Source organism: Gavia stellata, chromosome 2 (genome assembly GCF_030936135.1).
Source record: "Gavia stellata isolate bGavSte3 chromosome 2, bGavSte3.hap2, whole genome shotgun sequence".
Classification (NCBI taxonomy): domain Eukaryota; kingdom Metazoa; phylum Chordata; class Aves; order Gaviiformes; family Gaviidae; genus Gavia; species Gavia stellata.
Genome location: NC_082595.1, coordinates 83,263,798 through 83,287,441, shown reverse-complemented (window position 1 = coordinate 83,287,441; position 23,644 = coordinate 83,263,798). Strand labels below are relative to the sequence as shown.

The following is a 23,644-nucleotide window of genomic DNA, read 5'->3' as shown; positions in this document are numbered from 1 at the left end:
TCTTGAAGACAGTGATATTTGCTCTCTTCCAGTCTTCAGGTACCTCTGCTAATTGCCATGACCATTTAAAGATAATTAACAGTGACCTCATGCTGACATCAGACAGCTTCCTCAACACTCATGGGTATAACCTGTCAGGCCTTATGGACTTACGTATGACCAGTTTGTTTAAACGCTCCCTAGCCTGGTCCTTCTCCACCAATGGTAAGTATTCCTTGCTCCAGACTTTCCCTTTGGTCTTTGGGGCCTGGGATTCCTGAAGGCTGGTTTTATGGGTAAAGACCAAAGCAAAGAAGGCATCAGGTACCTTGGCCTTCTCTATGCCATTTGTAAACAGTTCCTCTGCCCCATTCTGCACTGGACCCACTGTTTCCCTAAGGGATGAACAAGTGAATGCCCACAATGGACCTGTCTTGCCAGATAAGACTTGAATCACTGGTGTCAGTACAACAAAATATAATGTGTCTCAGGAAATGTGGTACAAACCCACAGCTGGCACAAAGCTGAAAGGGAGTCAAAGCTAGGTTCCTAAAATCCAAAAGGCAAAGACAACTCCAAAGCAAGAAATACCAAGTAGAAGAGCATTTCAGCTCAGTACAGTGTGAAATGGTTCCAGATATTCTTGTATTTTACATGTTGACTAAGAGAAGCAAAGAGCTCAAGCAGATCCTCTAGAGGTACTGCAATAGAAAAACCTTCTGGTGTCACACAGGAATACACAGCATGTACTGTCTTTCAAATACGTATGTGTTTTTACAGTGGTATATCAATTCATCTGAGTATGCCCACCAGTTGCCTTTAGAAATTGAATGGTATCACACTATTTTCCTTTTAATTTATCTTTTACTTCCTGAACCCTTATTTCCCTCTATAGGAAATATTAGTCAAAAAAAGAAAATGTTTATTCCATACTAAACAGAAATCTGAACTCAAATTCTCCAAATACAGAGTTTGTTTACATCCCCTTACCCCATATGATTTTTTAAAAATGATCTCAAGGGAATAAGACAGAGAAAGCTTCAGTGATGCCTTTGTATCAGTCCTTTAATTTACTGAGGATGCTATGTGGTTGGCTTCAAGTACACAAACACACAAATCTGAGTTCAGGCACTGTGAGTATGAAACAATGAAAATACTTTTGAGAAAAATACTTCTGAGAAAAGTACTTCCATAAAGTCAAATTCTGAGGGGATTGCAGTGAGACAGCGGCATTCATCATCATTCAGGGTTAGCAGGAGACTTTGCTAGTTTTTTTTCTTTTCCTTTTCTCTCCACACTGCTTTAATTTCAGACTCAGAAGCTTCAGCAGTTTAATTTCCCCATGCACAGAGAGGTCTGGTTATTTCTAACTGCATAAAAGAGCTTCTAGAGAACTTGGTTAAAGCCACGCATATCAAGACTCTCATACAAATAAGAAACACGAATAATCTATCTGGCTCAGCATTCCGATTCTGCCCAGAGTTTTGGAGTGCAGACCCATTGGTTTTAATGTTCTGATTCAGTGTGGCTGCTCCTAGCCAAGGCCTGCTGCACAGATGGCCAGGGGCCGTGAACTTCTTAAAGTTCATTGGCTTCTTTTCTGGAAGAATTTAGAGTAACTGTAATATCACTGGTTCAGGTGATCTGTAATAAGTATAACGGACTTGGCATTCTAGCATTATCTAATGAGACTGAATTACATTTTTAATCTTGCTTATAGTAATCAGTTTATACTGCGGACTGCTGACATATTATATATATGGAATGCAAATGCATTTTTTTCATGTAGAGTTGTTGATATTAATGACATTTTTGCACTTCTGTGAAGCACAGCCATGTGAAAACATCTTCTTTTTATATAACTTTATATAACTTCTTTTTATATAACCTTAAGTGTCTCCTTCAATTTGATGCAGAAGATGATCACCGAGAAAAGATCTTGATTCCTCATCAGCAGAAATTTCTGGTCTGTGTACTTAACACATTGAAGGATATTTTTTGCTTTCTGGTTTGAGATTATTTTGTTATGGTTTTGGTAGATTTTATGTAAAATGTTTATAAAAATATAATATTAATACAATATATTAACATGATATTAATATTAGTATCAAAATTTAATTACTATAATATTGGTATTTGTATTAATATTTACAGAATATAATACTAAATACATGCATATATACATATACACACATATGAAATTCGAACTTCTCTAGAACGACTCTAATGAAATTAAAATAAGCAGCAGCAAAAATATTAGAGAATATAGCTGGCGAAAAGGCAGAAAAAAGATGACTGCTTCTAATATACATGTTCACAATCAATAAGAAGTCTGATATTATAAATGTCAAAAATACTTCCCTCAACTATCTTCCTAATAAAATACGAAGTGCAATATGTAAATATGTAAATCATCAATATGGAATTATCAGGAAGTATTCAGGAAATTGTACTAGTAACTGAATAAAAAGAATTGGGGGATCTTTATACTTGTTTTATGTCTTCCATTCTGCATTTTCAATATTATAAATTTGGAATTTATTAGACATACTAGAAAGATTTATCACGTACTCTGATTAATACAGTTTAGATTTAAATTTTACTACAACTAGCTGTGCTAGTTTTGGCTGGGGTAGAGTTCATTTTCTTCTTAGTAGCTAGTATGGGGCTGTGTTTTGGATTTTTGCTGAAAACAATGTTGAGAATACAGGGATGTTTTAGTTACTGCTGAGCAGGGCTTGCACAGAGTCAAGGCCTTTTCTGCTCCTTACACCACCCCACCAGCGAGTGGGCTGGGGGTGCACAAGAAGTTGGGAGGGGACACAGCCGGGACAGCTGACCCCAACTGACCAAAAGGATATCCCATACCATATGACGTCGTGCTCAGCATATAAAGCTGGGGGAAGAAGAATAAAGTGGGGCATGTTCGGAGTGATGGCATTTGTCTTCCCAAGTAATAATTACGCATGATGGAGCCCTGCTTTCCTGGAGATGGCTGAACACCTGCCTGCTGCTGGGAAGTAGTGAATGAGTTCCTTGTTTTGCTTTGCTTGTGTGCATGGCTTTTGCTTTACCTACTAAATTGTCTTTATCTCAACCCATAAGTTTTCTTGCTTTTTACCCTTCTGATTCTCTCCCCCATTCCACTGTGGGGGAGTGAGCGAGTGGCTGTGTGGGGCTTAGTTGCCAGCTGGGGTTAAACCATGACACTACCAGAATCCAACACTTCTGTAGACTGTATAAACTGGGATTATTTTTTTTTAGCTTTAAGGATAGCACAGTACTAATACAGATCTTCAGCAAGAATTCAAAGTTGTTTCAAGTAGATAAAACAAGAATAAATACTCCAAAATACCTACATGAGAATATTCAGATGTAACAAAAATATTAACAAATCAAGAATATGCCTATAAGCATACTGATGAATCTAATTAGAAAAAAACAAAAATAGACTGTGGTGCTATTCACTACAACGTTCTCTACGCATACCTCTTTTCTTTAAGTTGATTATCTCAAATACTGCAATGTCCAAGATCATCATCTGCAGACTTTACAACACAGATTGACTTGAAAGGAAGGACATGAGCAGCTAATACAGTATTACAGGAACATTTTAGATTTTCCTTCACAGCATCACTTCTCTGTACTGTTTAGCCTTGAAGACCTAGCAATATCACACCCTTAGATGGTAAGGGCTAGTAATGAAGAATCCCAACAGTGAAGCATTGTTTACATCCAGAACTTGCAGCAAAATATCTTAAGTCTCATATATATTTATTTTTGGATCAATGGGATTCGGCAAGACAGTATATTACCATTATATAGTAGCCATAATGACAGAATATTGCAATTACATTAAAACTGTCTTACCAATCTAATTCCATTACATTTCTCTCTTTACCTGGAAAATCTGTTTCAAAAAATCAAAAATTCACATTCAAAATACACATGATACAACTGAGCTAGGTAAATTTGTTACAAAAAAAATGTAATATGAACAATTTGTGTGCTTTTAAATACAACTCCCTTTCTGTCAAACCACTAAACCATTATTTCTTTTCAAAAGACAAGTAACTGCCTCTGGAAAAATATCTGAATTCTAAAAAGAAAAAGAAGCAGTCAAACAAAAAGAATATGCTAAGTATCTTGATGGGATATTACGCAAGTGTAAAAATAATGTAAGGCATAGGCTGCACCAGAAAAAAGGCAATATAAAGCAAGCAGTCAAATAAATATATACAAACTAGCACAAATTCTTTTTCATTGAATTTTCATGCAGAAAGAAAAATATTATATTAGAGCTATATTATATGTCATCTAAACAAGATGATCATAGTACTTGTTAAATATTGAAGCAGGTTATAAAGGGTAAGGCAGAAAATAGGAGAGTTTAATTACTCCCAAGCAGTCTGGTAAGAAATCATGGCAAGATATGATACAGGGACTACATTTTTAGATGCTGTAAATAATGGTTTCTTGGAATCATTACAGAAACCACAAGAGAAAAAACTCTTGATTTTGCATTAAACCAGGCATAAGATCTGTTTCAACACAGAACCATAAAAAAAAAAAAAAAATTAAAAACACTGACTATAATGTACTCAACTTCAGTGTTCTTCTGGGAGCAAAATACACTTAAAAATTCATGAAAAATAGTTTAACTGCAACAGGAAGAGGTTAGTTAGGATAAAAATAAAAGGAAAAACTAATGGGTAAAATGCAGATTGCAGCAAAACACTTCCATCGAGTTCAGATAACTATGTACACTCTAACAAAAAAAAAGATCCAGGCATGACTTTTAAAAAAAGGAGCTTGAATGACAAAATAGCAGAATAAAGAAGACTATTAGATGACATATTTCAGACCAAAATGGGGGTGGGGGTGGTGTAAAGGGAACATATCTGGTAGATTAAATCTAAAACTATGCATATTCAAAAGGATTCTGGGATATAATTTATTTTAGGCAGAAAAAAATACTGATAGAATCATAGAATCATAGAACAGCCCAGGTTGGAAGGGACCTTGAGAAATCATCTGGTGCAACCTTTCATGGGAAAGGGAGCCTAGGTGAGATTATCTAGCACCCTGTCCAATCACATATCCAAAACCTCCGGTGATGGGGACTCCACCACATCCCTGGGGAGGTTGTTCCCGTACTTATAAAATCTTTCTGAAATGTGAAAAGTAGGAAGCCTGGAATTGTTCAAAGATGGTATGTAACTTTCCACTTAAATCGCATTTGGTACCAAAATACAGGAAAGTTGCAAATACGATACCGATTTTTTTAAAAGGGACAATGAAAGGCCAAAACAATTGAAGCAAAGTAAAACCCAGCAAATCTATACTCAGCAGCAATTTCCTGAAAGTTGTAACAAAGAATGCAAGTAGCAACAACATGGAACAAAAGGACATAAAGAACGAGGGTAAAATTTTTTAAAAGGAAGTTATGCTTCCCCAATTATTAGTATTTCTTGAACACATTAATGGTCCTATGTAAGAGGATCATTGAACAACATAGCTAATTCCATTTCCAAAAATATTTTGGCATGGTTCCCCACCGAAAGTCTTTAAAGAAAATTAATAGCGATGGTAAATACAGGAAGGTCTTCTTTTGGGTTAATAAACTATTTAAAAGAAAGGAAACAAAATTACAAATACTAGGTCAGTTTTCACATTGGTTGACTGTCACAAATATCGCCGAGTCCTGTGCTGTTAAACTCCTTGACAAATTATCTGAGAATATACGAAGTACTGAGATGAAAAAGTTTGCTGATCACAGCAAACTATTCAGAACAGTCAAAACAGCAGCTCCCTGCAGAGGATTGCAGAATTATCTCTTCACTCGAGAGACAGGACCCCTGATTTCAAGGCAATGTTTAGTTGTATGAGAACAGAGCATGTAGACCATGACTTCTCAATGTAAAGAAGAATGTGTAGCAGTGAATGTGACAGCAGTCCATAAAACAGTGAATGACATGTAGAAGATGAATTTCTGGTGATGTGACAAATCTCTATTTAGTCTCTATCTGTATATTTAGATAAAAGCACATAAAAATATAAGACAGCTTGCAGAAGAATAAGCAGAGCTTTTAATTAAAATAAGCATTTGGGTGATGCGAAGACAGATCCAGAGCATATCCTAAATAGGACATTAGAAAGAAAAAAACTTGTCAGGATCTAAGGCTGTCATGTCAAGATGCAAGATGAAATCAGACACTTTTCAGGATGTACAATGCATTTCAAAGCAACAAACACTCTGAAAAAGCCTTTCTCAATACTGTAATCACAAACCTGACAGCAGAGCAGACTTAGAAGACATATAATATGTGTAAGGAAAGTAAAATTAAAAGGGAGTGGCATGAATACAAAGACAAATATTTTAATCCGTTTTTTTGAAAAGCACAGGCACTGGAATTGATACAAACAGGAACAGCTCACAATTTCTGCAATGCAGCACTGAAACCACATGAAGATGTTGGATAGAAGAGTCAACACTGTTCACTTTCTTTTTCTGTATCAGAGCAGAACCTCAAACTCAAGTGCATAGCTACTACAAGCTAAGCACCTATATTCCACTATGCCTTGAGTGAAGACTAATGCCTGGCAACTAGCTCCCACTTAGTCTATTCTGAGCTACAACTTAAACTCATGGAGCAGATGATGCTTTAAGTTGTACCAAATATGAAATATCCTTTGAACAATTGCCAAGCATATTTATGATCTAACAAAAAAAACTATAACCAGTCTCATTGTACACATTGACAAAAAAATTTAAGAAAATTGAAGCAGGTTTTTTTAAACTTAGAGGACTCTATGAACAGATCTGACAACTTGACTGGCAATCAGTATGTCAAAATTCTGTCAAAATAAAATGGTTTTACAAATCATATGCTTCTTAATAATTAAGTAGGAAAATTTCAGATGTGCTGCGGACCAAAAGGAAATTTGTGGAGGTTCAAGAACTGGCCCCTCTAAGGTTTCAAACTACCCACTTTTCCTTATACCACTGTAGGAAACAGTTGCAGCCATGTAACAGTCTAGTATGCCTTGCAATCCTATGAAAGATTGGATGTCCTTTCCTTTGTTGGCTTCTCCAGGAATCTTCTCAAGTTGAACACTGCAGCCCGGGGGGCATTAACTGGGTCAGGACCACTGTAATTTGCTCACATCCGATGACTACTGTAGCAGGATGTTAAAGCACCACGTAAATATAATATTATTATAAATTATTGTGTGAAAGTTATTGCCAGAGCCCCATTCTGCAGCTTTATCAGATAAGGTGAGCGCCAGATAATCAAACCTGAATACTGTGCACAGATTGTACTAAATTCTCCCACTGCTTTGCAATGCTCCAGCAAGGGAAATGGACCATAAATTATGTCTAACCAGACAGTTACAGAGGGATTACTGTTGCTTTGGTCTATGGAAGCACAGCAGTTGTAAAATACAGCAAACAACTTTCAGATCATTCCAAATTAAGTGCGTGATTTTGTATTTTGTAACACCTGTTTTACATTGTTTGTTTCTTCACTCAGTGCCATTGAATTCAGTGGATGAATAATTGCAACAGAAAGAATGTAGTTTTATACCTTTTAGCAATCATTTATTAAAATGTTTAAAACATTTTTATCTACACATGGTAATACCTGAGAATAGTCTGAGACTAAATGGGCAGTTTCATAGCGTCATATGACTGTGATATCACACTATCTCTTTTTCATAAGAAAACTATATGTTTTCTTATATATGCACAACATATTTTATATATATGTATTTAAAATATGTGCCCCCACAAAAAAGTTCACCCAGGTATGGGCTAGTAGTCTAACTGAGAGACTTTAGATGTATAATGATTTCTGTCTCATCTTAGTTACAACACTAACACGACGATCCTGAGCATACTGCTCAATTATCTGTTTCCGTTTCCCCATTGGTAACATAGGGATACCAATGCCCACATATATATTTGCATACTTTCCACTTAATCTTTTATCTTTACTTTATTTAGAAGATTGTTCTGCTGGTACAGAAGCTTCCTTTCCTTCTGAAACTTCCCTGTTTGTATACTTGCAAAGTTTAATTATAGAGAACTTCTTATGTTGAAAACGAATATGAAGATACAATGAGGTTTCATATTCTCATACTAAAATACTATTAAATATAGAAATATAAATTATTGGAGCAATTATAGCAGCAGAAATAACACTATTACTGCAATCAACTGTTGCTGGAGGTATTTGAAAATAATCTTTAATTCCCCTTTGAGTGTACCAATCTTATCTTCTCTGCAGAGGAACAAGCTATTGTAAACAAATAATGATATTAAAGCTAGCATGAAATTAATTATTCTGAAACATGTCTTGAGATTTCAGAAATAATATATTCTTTTTTTAAAATTTCTAATTAAAAATATCTTTTTTCTGTGTGTAATTTGGTTTCTATTCCCCTGTTGTTGATTTTAAGGCTTAGAAAACAGCTATCATAAACAGCTTTAAAAAACCAATGTTTTTAAAAGATGACACTATTTAACTGTTTAACTGATTTTGCTGTTTATCTGTTTCCTAGATGTGACAAGTCTGAAGTATGCCCATCACATTCTTTAATGAAGAAATAGGATATGATTTAAAAATAAGTAATAAACAAAGGTGTCACAGAATTGAATGGGAGTTTTTCTGCCGTGTAGAGACAGCAGGATGAGATGTCTGCCAGCCAGCTATTTATAGTTTAGCTTTCCTACTGACTGTTCAGCTCTGCCTTCCTATACTGTCAGATGAATCCACTAAACTTTGCAAAGGACAGTTTACAGAGAGTCATAAAAAGAATTTCTTGCTGTGCGTGAAACAGTTTACAGTGCTTGAACTTCGATGAATTCGTCCAAGGTGTATCAGCGCATGTATCTGTTATCTCATTTTCTACCCACGTGTTCAGATCCTTACCCTCTATTTCATATCCAGGCAAATATTTTTTTCTATCTATCTTTGGCCTGTGGGTACGTAACATCAGAGAACTGTATATGTGTATGAGGAAGGAGTGGCAGAAACGAGCTCTTATGGACTGACCACAACCCCCATTCCCCATTCCCCATTCCCCTGTGCAGCTCAGGGGGAGGAGATAGAGGAGCTGGGAGTGAAGCTGAGTCTGGGAAAAAAGGTAAGGAACATCCACTGCCCTCCCTTTGTCCACTGAGCCAGTCATCTCAACATGATGGTTGTTCCCAAAGACCTGCTCGTCCTTCACTTGTTTCTACAATTGTCTCAGGAACTGAGCTGCGCCATTGGCCTGACCAGCTCATGGCTACCTAGATCTTCCTCCTCAGTCTTTTTGAAGATGAACATGACATCACATTTGTCATTTCCAGTCATCTAGGACATCCTCTGATTGCTCTAGTGTTTCAGCGGTGACAAAGAGTGGTCTTGTGATAACATCAGTCAGTGGTGCATGTTTGTATGCATCTCATCTGGATCCATGATGCTTTATATGTCTGGTTTATTTAAGCAGTCCATAACTTTATCTTGCTCTACTGTTGGTAGTGTTTCTCCCCACCAACTACTGCCACTAGGCATAGAGATCTGGGAGGTCCGAGAGCTTCTGATTAATGAAGAAATCTATTGGGTATTATGGCATTGCTTCCCCAGATGTCATATATGTTCTTTTAAATATATCATTGCCTTGAGAGTAAGGCTGTAATCTGTTCTCCTGAAGTGCATTCCCGAGCTGTGGCAGCAACCAGGGAACTCAGTAGAGGGTGACTAGAAAGGAAATTCAAACTTCTGTTGACAGTGTGCTAAGTCTGTCATTACCCTGGGTGATGGAAACATACATAGTTGATGCTTATCAAGCCTTCCAGTCTAGAACTACTATGACTTTGTTTATTGATATTTCTAGTCAAAATGGTGCATAATAGGCAGAATGCCAATCAGGTTCAGAACAGACTCAAATCACCTTGATGAGTACATACAGAGAAACAGTAAATTCTCATAATAATTCCTGAAAGACCCTATGTTTCCTAACCAATCTTTAAGGAAGACTGAAGCAATTTTCTCCCTTAAAGAGTAAAAGGCTACCCCTTATAGTACCCATTGTACAGAATGGCTTTAAAGGACAAAATGAAAAGCAGCCAAGACAGGGAGTTAATTCCCCTCTCATTTTTGGAAAAGAAAGCTTCAACTTTTTGGGACTGAAAGGCAGAGAATAATTGTTGCACCTTGCCTTACATGTTGAGGGCTCTCTGACTCTAAGCAATACTGAATAATAAGCATGCAGACAAAAAATAAATATGTGGAAAAAATGCATGGACACTTGAGAGCTGATTAGGAAACTGCAGTATAGGAAATCTTCAGAGGACACAATATTTTACCCTGAGGGCTTCACAGATCATATCAAACTTCACTGATACAGAAAGGAAGAGGAATCTAGCCTGGAAATTAATAGTGTAGCATGAGCCAATTTCAGTAATACTGAACTCCTGTGTCAACAGTTTCTGGCACTGACAGCTAGAAGTTCCTGTGAGACAGAAACTGAAGCAGTCTATGGTCTGAACTCACTGCTCTCTACAACTTCCACAATATTGGAAGGTAGGAGAGCCAACAGCAGAGTGAACTACTCCAGTAAGAGAAAGAGCTCATCTAAAACAAGACAGTGTATTATTACGCAGATACTATGGATATCACAAGGGTCATTATCAGACTTGACTCCAAGAGTGATCAGAACATTTGCCAGAAAAAGCTGAGCCTCAGCTGGATCAGAAATCTCCCTTGAAGCAAACTGCAGGATGAAGGTCAGAAACAGGTCTTTTCTGTTTCAGGGATGATGAAGGTTTTACAATAGAAGACTGACTGCCTGGGTCAAAGCTGATGAGAAAGAAACTTCCTGGAGTGGGTTCCTACTGCTGGGATTGAAAAACCCACATACAGAGAACTTGGACAGACAGTTCTCCATTCCCTGTCAAAAAGGAAAAAGATAGCCGTTATAGACTGTATGTGGCTTATAGCCAACAGACTTGGATGGGGAAGCCAAGGAAAATTAAACTTGCCCAAAGCTACAAAAAAGTAAAAATTAAGCAAAATGAGACACTAAGATCAAAATGAACACAAAAATCACAAAGCAGCAAAGAAAACAAAGTGAAATAAAAGGCTGAGGTAATCTCAAACAGAAAGGAGTGGAGTGCAAAAGCTTCATGGAAAACCAGAGAGCCAACTGAGAGTCAAGGATATGTTTTTACCTTTGGGGAAGTTATATGAACATATGCCTTCTGAGTACTAACAGAGGTTAAGTATCACCAGCTTGAGCACTTGCACATGTCCCACATCCGTTACCTCATCTAAATAACAAATATGGACCATAACATTTCACCTATTAATCTTGCATTAAGACTAGAATAATCTATTGAACTGCAACATCCTTAGAGAAAGCAAGCACATCTTGATATGACAATCCAACACATATATAAGCAAAATGTTTTAGTGGTAAATTACCCTTAAACCATTGTGTTTTATCGATATTTTAGCTTACCTAAGGTAAACCTGTTCTGGATTTTATTTTGCCTTTGGCTGGTGAAGAGCTATTTACTGTCTCAAACTTCCTTCTCACATACACATTATTGTGTATATCCCTCAAACAAATTGCTTCTGTGCCTTCTCCTAAATACACCCCATGGATTGAACTTATTTAAGCCTTCACTATAAATTCTTTGGGGGATCCCCCAAAACATTTCTCTTGTTTTCTAGAAGACAGGTAACTTAAACATTGAAAATAGCATTTTCTTATTTCTTACTTGTATACAACATTTCTTAAAGATACATTTCTATAGTAAATAAAATTTTATACGCAATAGGATAAAATATTCCAGATGAATGGATAGTTTGAGTACAAATGTTTAAATTAAGGGAAAAGTTACATGACTACAAATACTATTTGACATGCTCTTCTAATGCCAATATGAGGTATTTAGAAGTATACTTTTAGATGAGTATTTTGCAACCCTAAATGCACCTACTCACAAGAACTTTTAAGTTGGATTTCAACAGTATTGTCATTTCATTGGTTACTGTCCAATTTATGATAAGGTGAAAGCAATCTAGAAATTCTGCATTACAATAACGGCATCAAAACCACATCAGTGCTTGAAATGACTGTATTCGCCTCATTATAAGATGACCTTCACAAAGAACAGAACAGAAATAAAAAGGTTAAAACAATTGTCACAGGGTGAAGCCTACCTGAAAGTATGGCTCAAAAAGAAATCTGGACTACATATGCCCAGCTCTGACTACATGATGCTGCTGTGCACTAGGAAAAAAAAAACCCTGCAGATTAACTTCGTTGTTACAGTTGTGGGGTGACACCTACGCAAAGATCACTGCTCAGATAAATGAGACCTGGACTACACCAACCCAGTGCTAACGGTTTAGTTTATTCCACTATGTGTGGTAAACAAATACTCACAGATAATCTTTGTTCTGTAATGGTGAACAACTTTACATTCCTGTAACACATTTGGGACACTAGACTAGAGGGTGAAATAATCCAGGTAGCAACATTGGTTGGCTTTAGACAAGGGGAAAGTCAGAGATTGACTTGGGCCTAGGTGACTAGCAAGGCCAACTGGCACATTATGCCAACAATTTAATTTTAAAAATTTATACATAGTTAAGACAATAACTGCTTGGGTGCAGAGGGAGACTCTGTATTCAGACAATTGACAAGATGTAGAAGGCTGAGCCAGCTGGGAACTGCTCTGCACAAGGGCCACGCTGCCAGGAGCCAGAGTGAGTGTCCCCTGGTGCTAGTCTCCAATGAATTACAGGGGCTGGGACTTTGATCGGTGTGAGTGTGAAGAGTGTGAGTGTCATAGACTAGAATAGAAATCAGTATCCATACTCATCCTGCTTTGAAAAAAAAAATTTAAATTAGAAGTTACTTAAGTGATGTGCATGTTATTGTGACTACTCTACACCAAATCCCTCCATAACAACAACTCGGTAATGATCCACCTCTCTCACACGCTCTGCATGACCCTGTCTGTACTCTTCTTAAGACCTTCACAGCTCATTTCTGCCCTAGCTCTGTGCTAGCCCTATTGCATATTACTCCTCACCCCTGCATATGCCCTTACCCTAGCCGCATACATGGCCCCACAAGCTCAAGTTCCTGTACCATACCTCTCATTCATTAATGCAGTTCCACAGGTTAACTCTCTCTTGCTTGGTCCATTTTTACGCACACCTAAGCACAGGATGCAAGCAGGGAGCCCCTTTGGTTATGGAACCCAGTGCAGTTATACTTCTCACATTTTCATCGAACTAGCACCTGAGGTAACTGGTGCTTCCTCTGAATTTGATGATATTTGCTCCTTAACTCTGCCTACTCAAGACAAACCAGAATGCAGATCATAACTTCAGGCCAGAATGCTCTTTCTGTTTACTTCACTTACCAAAGTCCCAGGCACCAGCAAAACTCTGCAAGGGACCATACACATCCTTTAGATATAATCGTCAAAATGCTGTGAGTAATTTTTATTTTTTGCATAGTTTAAATCTCTTCAGTTGTATCCTATTCAATATGCCACTCCCAAAATAACAAGCATCTTAAATAAAACTAAATAATAAGAAAAAAAATACCTGTTTTATTGCATAATGATGAGGCAAACCACCAACAAATATGGATCCTGTTTGAAGCCAATATGAACTGGACCAGAAATTGCTAGGCGTACTTGTCTTTGCAGATATCCCCAGGACTGACATTTCTGCTTCACATGGTACCATGCCTTGTCTACATAAAATTAGAAATAGGCACATTTTACCACCATATATAGTTTACATTACTGTCTATCTGACCAATTAATTAGGCTGTTACTAAACCAATGAGGAAAGACAATCAAGTAAATAGCTGTTTTTATATCACAGAATATAAACGTAAAAGAAGCTGTTTAACAAGCTGTAAGTTCGCATGTCCTTGGGGTTTGAACTTCCATTAAAATGAAGCCATATTGCAAATCTAAGCAGTGTAATTGCTAAAAAAGCCAAAACACATAACAGTCGAATAAAAATGTTAGGCAATTTTTAACAGTAACAAGAAAGCTTTGCAGCTTGAAAAATAGACATTCATTGACTTCAAATATTTTAAATATTGCTCTTTTTCATCACAAAAAAAGATAACCCAGAAAATCAATTTAAAATAAACTGCATTTTAGAGAGTGCAGACCTACTATAATTTGTAATAGTTATCTTCAAAAGCATTATTCCTAAAACTGAAGGCAGTAATATTTGGCCCTGAAATTCATACATACATTCCCTTTTCACTCCCCCTGTCCACACACCCTCTTTACAGTGTCAGTCTTAACAGCATGCATGAATTGTTAACAATAAACAGAAGGTGCGAAGCAAACAATTTGGTTTTCTTCAATTTTTTTTTCATGATGCAAAGCTCATTTACATTCCGATAACCAATTGGCAGCAAGCACTCTATCTTCATGAAAGAAAGCACAGTGAAGAAATATCAAAACTAAACAAGAGTTTCTCATGTAGGAATTTCTTTCAGCCTATTTTTCTCTCTGCACATGAAACAAATCAGAGTTCAATCAGCTGTATGTTTAAAAATATTCAAGTACCTTTCTAATATAGGTGCCACAAAAAATCTATGTAAAAATGGCATATACCAAACAAAACTATAAAAGCAACAGTCTGTAATTTAGCTAGGATGCTATAGGTAAAATATGAATTCAGTTTATCTTTGATAATGCAAAATTAGCTTCTGAAACGTATTCATTACAAAAAGAGCATGGAAAGCTTTCTTCAAATATCATCCGTCAGATAATGATATCTAAAGGATTTATCACATTTGATATCACCTTATTTGATAAGGTCTTCTACAATTTTTTAATTGGGAGGATGGAGACTTAACATTAGCAACATCTGCAAACAGTTCTCTATATTTGGTTTCTGTATAACTGTTTTTGTGATACTTTCAGAAAAATATGTAAACCTGGTATTAGCCTTTTAACAGACAGGACTATAAATGTTTTTGCAAGCAAAATATCCCGTCCATCCAATGGTAAATAACTTCAGATGAAGAATATGAAGTTTTGTTTTGTTGTTAAAATCAATATTCAGGAAGAGAAATAAATTGGGGGTTTAATTCTGTGGACTAAAAATAAACTTTTTAAGGGATCAGTTCAGGGGATTTTTTTATTTCCACCCCAATTTTTGCAAAGTTTTTTGAAACTTACTAATTAATAGCTAACATGAATGAGAAAAATAAGGAGAAAATTGTAGCCAGAACTGCAAGCAAGGAAAAGAATGTTTTCCTACCACGTTTTGTAGATGTTATGCAATGGTTGTGTGTCTAAGCACATACACAAGGTTCTGCACCATACCGTTTTCATTACTTGCTTACAAAGGAAGTTTGCTGATAATGTGTGTAACTCATAAGCGCATTCTCAGTAGCTCTGTTTGCAATGATCAAGCAGTTTTTCTTAAGGCTTGAGCCTAGTGTGACATTTTGGATAAATTTATTCTACAGCCAAAAGCTTTGGTAAGAGTTCTAAGGAAAAAATTATTGATTTTTAAATATCCAAAATTTCTTCACTTTCTCATAAAAGGATATAATATTTATGAATAAAGGCATAATAATAGGATAGCAATATTTCTGAAATATTTTAAATCAGTCTTGTTTTAGTGCAACATAATTCTTAAGATTGGAGTAAAAGAGGGTTAGAAGGGGAACTGACAGGCATTTTTTATTTTTTAAACTACTTAACAGATGTGCTAAATGAAGGAAAGCTGCCCAAACAACTTCTTTTATTTTTTTTAAATTACTATTTCTTCTACACATTTTGAGATGCTAATGCTGTAACTGGTTACGTGACCATGTATGTACTTCTATTACACACGCACCCTATTTACAAATGTAGTTCTTTTCACATTAGCTTTAGACATCTTTGTTAGCTTGTCCTTAATAGCTTATATGATGGATATGCAGAGGTATTTTTGTGTGCATATATAAACATATTTTGAAATTAATTCCCAGTACTTTATGTCAGAAAACAAGTTAATGCAATTCAATAGTGTGAGCTGCCTTCACCCTAAGCTTGTTAGAATGTCAGCCATGCACCTTCAATTGTGCTTGATTGAATCTAGCAGGGTCTGGCCAAATTAGAATAACAACCTTAAACCATTATTGTTTAGCATTTGCTGATGATACAATCACCGGGTCATATATGCACTCTATGAAATTTCCATCAGGCTTTTAAAATACTTTTTCTACAATCAGCACCTTGGGTGCTTTAAAGGTCAAGTAAGAAGACAGAGCTTTTTGCATAATTATAAATATGGAAATGCATACAGCAACTCTCAAGCACTTTTGCTGGGTAAGCTACCAGTAATTGTGCCTCAGTCCAACCCAGCAGTAATAGTTCACAGATTCCTCATTTGTACTCACAGAAATGTAATGATTAAATACTGGCCTATTAATTATAACCTGAAGATGAGTTCTGTCTAAACAGTATTAAATCCATTGCCCAATGCCTCACAGGTTGGAAGGATGGAAAGATAAGATAATAATTTGATAACTGTTGGGATAACAGTACTGAAACATGACAATATCTGCATGAAATCCATGTCTTTTTACATAATGTCCTTACTTGCTGACATTTGTTAGCGATGATTAAATGACATGTTTGGAATTATCATAAAATAATGAAAAGGTAATAAAACAAATGGGGGAAGAGGAGGATGGAAAGGGAGATGTCCAGATGAAGTATTAAGTGTCAGTCATGCTGTGCAGTCTTGCTGGGAATAAAGCTTCTTTAATTTGGTTTTCCTGATAAGAAAGGGAAATCTCTTGTTCTAGAAACAAGATTGAAACTTTCACCCATTTCTAGCAATTTCACTTTGAACGTGATAATGCTAAACAACAATAAATAATTCACTAATTACCCTTGAACTATTCAGGATGTAATGTTAGCATTCAGTGTATTAAACAAAAACAGAAGTAGGTATGCAAACACCTATATCAAATATGAGTTGTAAACTACAAGAATTAAAGAGAAGTTTTATTATTATATGTTTTAAAAAACAGTCCCAAAGTTCCCTGATTTTATTGAAGACAACTGCTTGATTAATTAAAGCTGAGGAACATATTTCATTTTCACTGTGTTTAATTATTATTTTACAGATATCTTAGCTTAAAAGAATCGAAGTCCACTCCTGTTTCCTTCTGTTTTCACTCAGTATCTAGTAGATTTCATTTTCTGGTTTCATACTCCAACTGCTCTTTGCAGTAGAACATTTATTTTTGTAAAATTGCAACAAAACAATAGACCTATTGTCACAGACAATTAAGAGTTACATTTTCCTAACGCACATTTAAAAGGTGGGATCAATTTTGACCTAGTACTGGTTTTAAAAACCATAAGGCTTTGCAAAGGTGTTTGAAACAACTTTAAGATTGGAACACCCCTGGATCTCTCTACTCAGAGAGGTTGTGCAGGTTTCATCCTCAGAAGTTTTCAAAATCTGACTTAATAAAGCCCTGAGCAACCTGGTCTGATCCCTTGGCTGGCCCTGCTTTGAGCAAGACGTTGGACTAGAGACCTCCTGAAGTCCCTTCTAGCCTGAATTATCCTACAATTCTTCAATATTTTTCTTTAGTACAAACCCCCCCCGACCCTGTAGTAATAACATTTAGAGAATAAGGCAGAATCTCATATTAACCTCAATAGTTTTATTTAGATAGAAAATATACCAGTTACATTAGTATAGAATGAGTCATTAAATTTTCACTCTGCAGTAATATGCATCATTTTAGACTGCTCACATCTGTTGGTGCTGACTGTGCCCTACTGAGACACCAGATAACACACACTTTCATATTGCAGATGAACTAATGAGTCAACAACATATTTTTTCTCATTCCCTCTGACAGCAGACTCATATTTCCTGGACTTGGAGCTGATTTCTTAGTCTGGTCTTAGAGAGTGATTTAACTAAATAAGAACAATGAAACAAGGCATGATCTAAATTTCCCTAAGAATACAGGGCAGGGGGGAAATGGGGAAATATTTGTTTCATATTCTAAGGAATGAATAAATATGGTATCCCCTTATTCTTTTCACAGAGGTTACAGTTACATTACTAAACTAAAAAGGTCCATGAGTTCTAGTCCTGACACATAGTCATCCATATTTTTATGAAGTTATCACAGTTTCTGTTACAGTTGCCACCCAGGATAGCTACCACCTCCAGTTCTGAAACTGAAAAAGTTCACTGGTTAGTGCAATTCAGGAATCATTCCTAGTTTAAATGTTGTCAAACTATTTTACAATAAGTATTTTTATAGACATGATCTGGGACCTGCCAGCTGGCCTCAGGTCCAGAGAATAGTTTTCAGATTTCAGTTTTATTTACTACTATATATTTAGCTAGAGAAAAAACCAATGATTTATGCCTCTGGCCATTCCTGTCTTTGCAGTTTGGAGAGCTTCAGGTTTCCTGCTGCTCACATTGTAACAACCTTAAATGCTATTTACAGAAACTAAACTTAGAAAACAATATGCACTTATTTCAAGTTGATGTAAATGTAAGTAAAGTTTCATCTAGTGAAAAGCTTGGCCCAAATGAGAGTACTGTATTCAAGCATTCAGACAGTGGTAAGTTTAGAGCTGGATCGAGACTTGCAACTCTGACATTTCATTTCCAGTGAAACTGAAAGACTGCACTGCATAAGAAGATAGTTACACAGTAGTAATTCATGTTTACATCAACTCCGCAGGCCAACATTATTTCTGGTCTCTATACCCTGTCTGTGTTCTCCTTAATATCATTTCTATGCTTGTGACATGGGGCCAAGGGAGCCACACAACATTGAACCCACTTTTAGTATCCATTAGCATCCTTTGATGTTCCTCAGAAAATAATATAGAACAAAGTTTTATGTATGTTGCCTGTTATTACAGACTTACTCTACTATTTTTATGTTTCTGCCCCTGCAATAAGTTGTTTCAAAAGTAGAAAATTTTCATTCTTAGAAGTGAGACTAACGAGCTCTTTTGAGATCCAAAGTAAATGGAAGTAGCACTGACAGAAACATTTTTGGTATTTATTTAGTTAAATAATCTGAGCAAGGATAGATCACTATACACCACAGATTTGTCTCTCTGATCATTCTAAATTTTAACTTCTGAGTGTCTCCTTTGATGGCAGAGTTCTGAAAAGGTGTGGAATGTAATTTGTACCCAAGACGGGGCATGCCTAAGTAAGTAAGCTTTTATCTTAAAAAGGCTGTAAAACAACAGTTTGTATCAAACTAATTGGAGGTATTAAGTTGCTATTAACTGTTATTATGATCAATTTAGTGTAATTAAATCCATTGCATTCGATTACATTGTTAGAAAAAGGCAGTTGCTTATTCTCTGTTGACTCATATGAAGTTTATGATAAATAGTCACTCTTTGGGGAATATAAAAACATGTGCAACGTATTAAGCTTTGATTTCATGATGGCTTTTCATTCCAATTAAGATTTTTTTACATTGCGTTGATGCAAAATAAAATAATATTATTTAGCTGCACACAAATGCACTTAGTTTTAATCTTTTGTTTTATTAGAAGATTTGATCAGTGTAGGTTTTTCTGTATACTGAGACAAACATGCAAGAAGAAAGTCTACTTTCATTATTCTCAATTTCTGCAAACTAACTGCAAGATGTGAAAATATGAATGCCAAGTTCCTTTGTCATCATTTCTAGGTTTTGTCCACTTCCACTATTCCTTCTTCCTCTGTGAAATCTTAGTTCTTACTGAATGAATAAAGCACTTGTTGTAGAGACTTCAGAATGGCAAAGGGTATTCTGACATGTCTGGCAATGCAGAACTGAGATCTTTACTACAAAATGTTTGAAAGGAGTTTGCTCATGTAACATCAGCAGTATAACAGCATGCTTTTTTCTGTAAGAAAGCTTGTTTCTGAAAGTAAGTTAAATTGGTCATGTTAAGAAGACAAGCTTTAAGCTAACATTTTAGAGAAATTCTGAAAGTGAATGGAGGACTGTGAATATGTACAGTAGACATGGTGGAGCCTGGATCATCTCACTGGCATTTCTTATACATCTATAGGTGTGGTTTGACTGGCCATTTAGGCAAAGGACTAAGTTCCACAGGCATTCATATGTTCGTCCTCCCTTCTTCACACAGCAATTTGCATTAAGGAAAACATTCAGCCGAAAACAAAAAAACGTATGTATTTTTGACTGGATCTGTTCTCTGTATGAGCTCTGGCCACATGAGCCAGTAGCTGGATTTAAAAAAAAAAAAAAAACTAAGAAAGGGAGAACAAAGCAGCTTGAACATGGAAAAAACAACCAAGTCTCCCTGAGGCCAAAAAGTCTCCCTTTGAAGGGACTCTGAATTGTCCCCCTTTTGTTGAAGTGACTTCTCCAAAAAGACTTAAAAGGAGACCCCTCTTTAAAGACAGACTTTGTTTAGAGCACAAGATAACCAGATTTTTAAGAGGTAACTTTTTAAATAATGAAAATGTAGCAATAAGTGTGATAGATTAAATAAAAGGCTTGAAAGCAAATTTATTCTCTAACTTGAATAAATTCTTTACTATATACTGTTGGTCCTGAACAAAATCTCCTTCCTTTCATGATCTTACAAGGCTCACCTTAGTGCTTGGTTCCTACAGCAGGCAGACTCTGCTTTTTTTTACAGGATTTTACCAGTCTGCGCTGTTGCTGCAGACCCTCTGCAAGCTCCATCCTGTCCTTCACGGAAACAGAGCTTATTTGCTTTCAGCAGAGGAGCTATCTTCCTGCCTTCAGATGACTCTGACTGAAAGGGAATCATGGAGGATAAAGTAGAAAGACAGCTTCCTTCTTACTAAGTAGGGGTTACAGTGTACAGTATTCATACAGCTCTGTCTGAATAACCAAGAGAGCTATACTGCTTGTCCCACTCTCTGCATATCCCTCTTTCTTCAGTGAGAAAAGGATGGCTTGCATCGTCTTTCAAATACCCATGCTGCCTCACATCTGCCTCAGTACAATGACTTTCATAAAACTTATGCCTTCAGGCATCTGGATGCAATGTGCAGTGCCTAACAGCATTTTTCTCCCAGTACAGAACTGGCTAATTATTTTTGTTTATCCATTCTCTGGGATATCTCTCAAATAGCAGAGCTTGAGTTTTGTGGTGAAAGGATATCTAGCAGGTAAAAAAATCTTTGAGGTGAGAGTGAATTACACCTCTCAGATGTCTGCCACTGCTTGTTCATATAGTCAGGGTCACATACCTGAGACATAGGGTTAGCAGGGTCAGAAAGGAATCTTTACCCAGCTTTTCTTTTCAGCTTTTCGCTGAATTACTGGCTGGGGTTTGCCAGCTGGAATCATTTGGGTATATAAATTCCTCACCAATACTGTGGGGTTAGGAAGAGGTGACCACAGTAGAATGTATCTTAGGAAAATATTTAAGAGATAGAATGGTTTGATTTAACTGAAGTCTGGCTTTCTGAACAAAATATTGATCATTTATGACATAAAGGAGGTCAACCTAGTGGTCCCTTGGTGGTCAAATGAGTGGTCCCTTCTGGTCTGAAACTCTAAAATCAAGAAATTTTAGAAATTTTATCTTAGATAAAAATGGTAGCCTATGGTATCTTATTCTGCAGTGTTCAAATGATGTAACATGCTGATCCATAGAGGGGAAAAGAAGTTCTATAAAATATTCTCTAAATGCTACACTGTTTTTTCCCTAAGCTCCCTTTGTGATATATGGTGTATTTACTCTTAATTAATACATATATTGTTTAAAATATATTGACATCACATGAGAAAACATGAGAACTTAAAATCACTTTGTTTAGGAAGTCAAAGGGCTCAGGACATTTAAGTGTATAAAAGAAACTACTGGGTCGTGTGTGTTACGTATATTAGGTCTGCCTTCCAAATAACAAAAACCATTCAGAAATAGGATATTGGTGTGTTCTATTAGTTTTCATAAGGAAAAAATATTTCAAATGTATAAAAGATGTTAGTCAATATTGTAACTACTTTGTTTTAAAAATTATCAATTTGAGCTATTCTGAGAAAAAAATTATGAACAGTCTGGGAAATTAATAATGTGAAGAATGGAGTTAAGAGTTACTGTATAGATCACATGGGACAGAACAAGATTTAAATATGCTTAAACAGACAACCAGCTAAGGACATGTCCTGAGGAAAAGCCTCCAGTAAATACATAAATCGTTGAGACAGTATCTCTAAAAGATAAGGAATTTAGTGACATGCAGCAGTCAGTAAGAGAGGGCATGTTGTTTCTTTGCTTTTGCTACTAAAGACAGAGAAAGAAAGGCAACTGTAAGTAAAGGAAAAATTACTACTTTGTGAATCTAGAAATAAAAATATAGTTTTGTTTTTCATGATAACGACACTCCAAAGAATAGATAACAGTTTTGGTAAAGTAGTTCTACTACTGAAATTTAAGATGTTCTCTTTTCAGGAAAAAAAAAAAATATTAAACTAACTGGTACTTTGAAAATACCTAAGATTGATAGAAGATAACTGCATTGATACACTGTATATGAAACTAATTGCTGGTATTTGTACACAAAAATAATCTTCAGCTACAGAAATCAATGCTTACTCACAAATCAAACTGGGTAAGTATAATTTCACTGATTTCCTGTCACTTGCCTTAATATTTCTTCAGAAGCAGATATCGTCAATGCATTGTTAGTATTCAACCTATGTATAGACCAGTTTGCTTATCTAAGTTTATTGTTGTTTAACTGTTCTGACGATATTTAGTGAGGTGCTGTATTTGTATTTACATTGCGATTCCTCTCTAGCATCTAAAAAGTCATTATTTCCATAGTGTTCTAAGTCATTAAAAGGGGAGGATTAGATTCTTGGACAAAAAGATAGTATAATCTGAAAACCATTATTGATTGAACACTTATTCTTAAGAAGCACCACCATTTATTTTGAACACTTGACCTCCAAATAGAAAGATACATTAAGCTACATTTAAATTATCAAGTATTTATGAGATAAAGTAATGAATAAAATTAGTCACAGGAGGGAATGTTATTAGCCCAGCTCTTCTTCTACTTATCTGTCAAAGGATTAAAATCAAATTAGTTCTCTCTAAATGTAGTGGGCAGGTTAGCAGAATGAACTGGAAAACACATAAAGATATATTCTGACTAGCAAGATTTCAAAACTTTTCCTCTATTTAGTGTTTTTTGATTCATATTTTGTTTCAATCTCACAGTTCATAAATCAGTCTCTTTTGATTCTCTTGTTTCAATCCAGCATTGTCATTTCTATGGTACTGTGATGCTCTGCTAGTGGGCAGTAATAGTCGCACTGTGTAACAGAAATCTTCAGCCCCTAGATATTAGTTTTCCACTTTTTGAGCTCCTTGTGCCAATAGGACTCTTCGTTATTGCAAAGTCAGTATCTTTTTCACAGAATCACAGAATCACTAAGGTTGGAAAAGACCTGTAAGATCATCAAGTCCAACCACCAACCCAACACCACCATGCCCATTAAACCATGTCCCACAACGCCACATTCACACGTTCCTTGAACACCTCCAGGGATGGTGACTCCACCACCTCCCTGGGCAGCCTGTTCCAGTGTTTTGCCACTCTCTCAGTAAAGAAAT

At 36.0% G+C, this 23,644-nt stretch overlaps 1 protein-coding gene across 1 annotated transcript in view; it reads right to left on the bottom strand.

Moving 5' to 3' along the window:
* Nucleotides 1–23,644, bottom strand: part of EYS (eyes shut homolog) — a 939,662-nt gene that overhangs the window by 280,430 nt on the left and 635,588 nt on the right. The window contains exon 34 of the mRNA XM_059831070.1: nt 13,599–13,749. Within this exon, the coding sequence (XP_059687053.1) occupies nt 13,599–13,749 (151 nt within the window). The remainder of the gene's footprint in view (nt 1–13,598; nt 13,750–23,644) is intronic.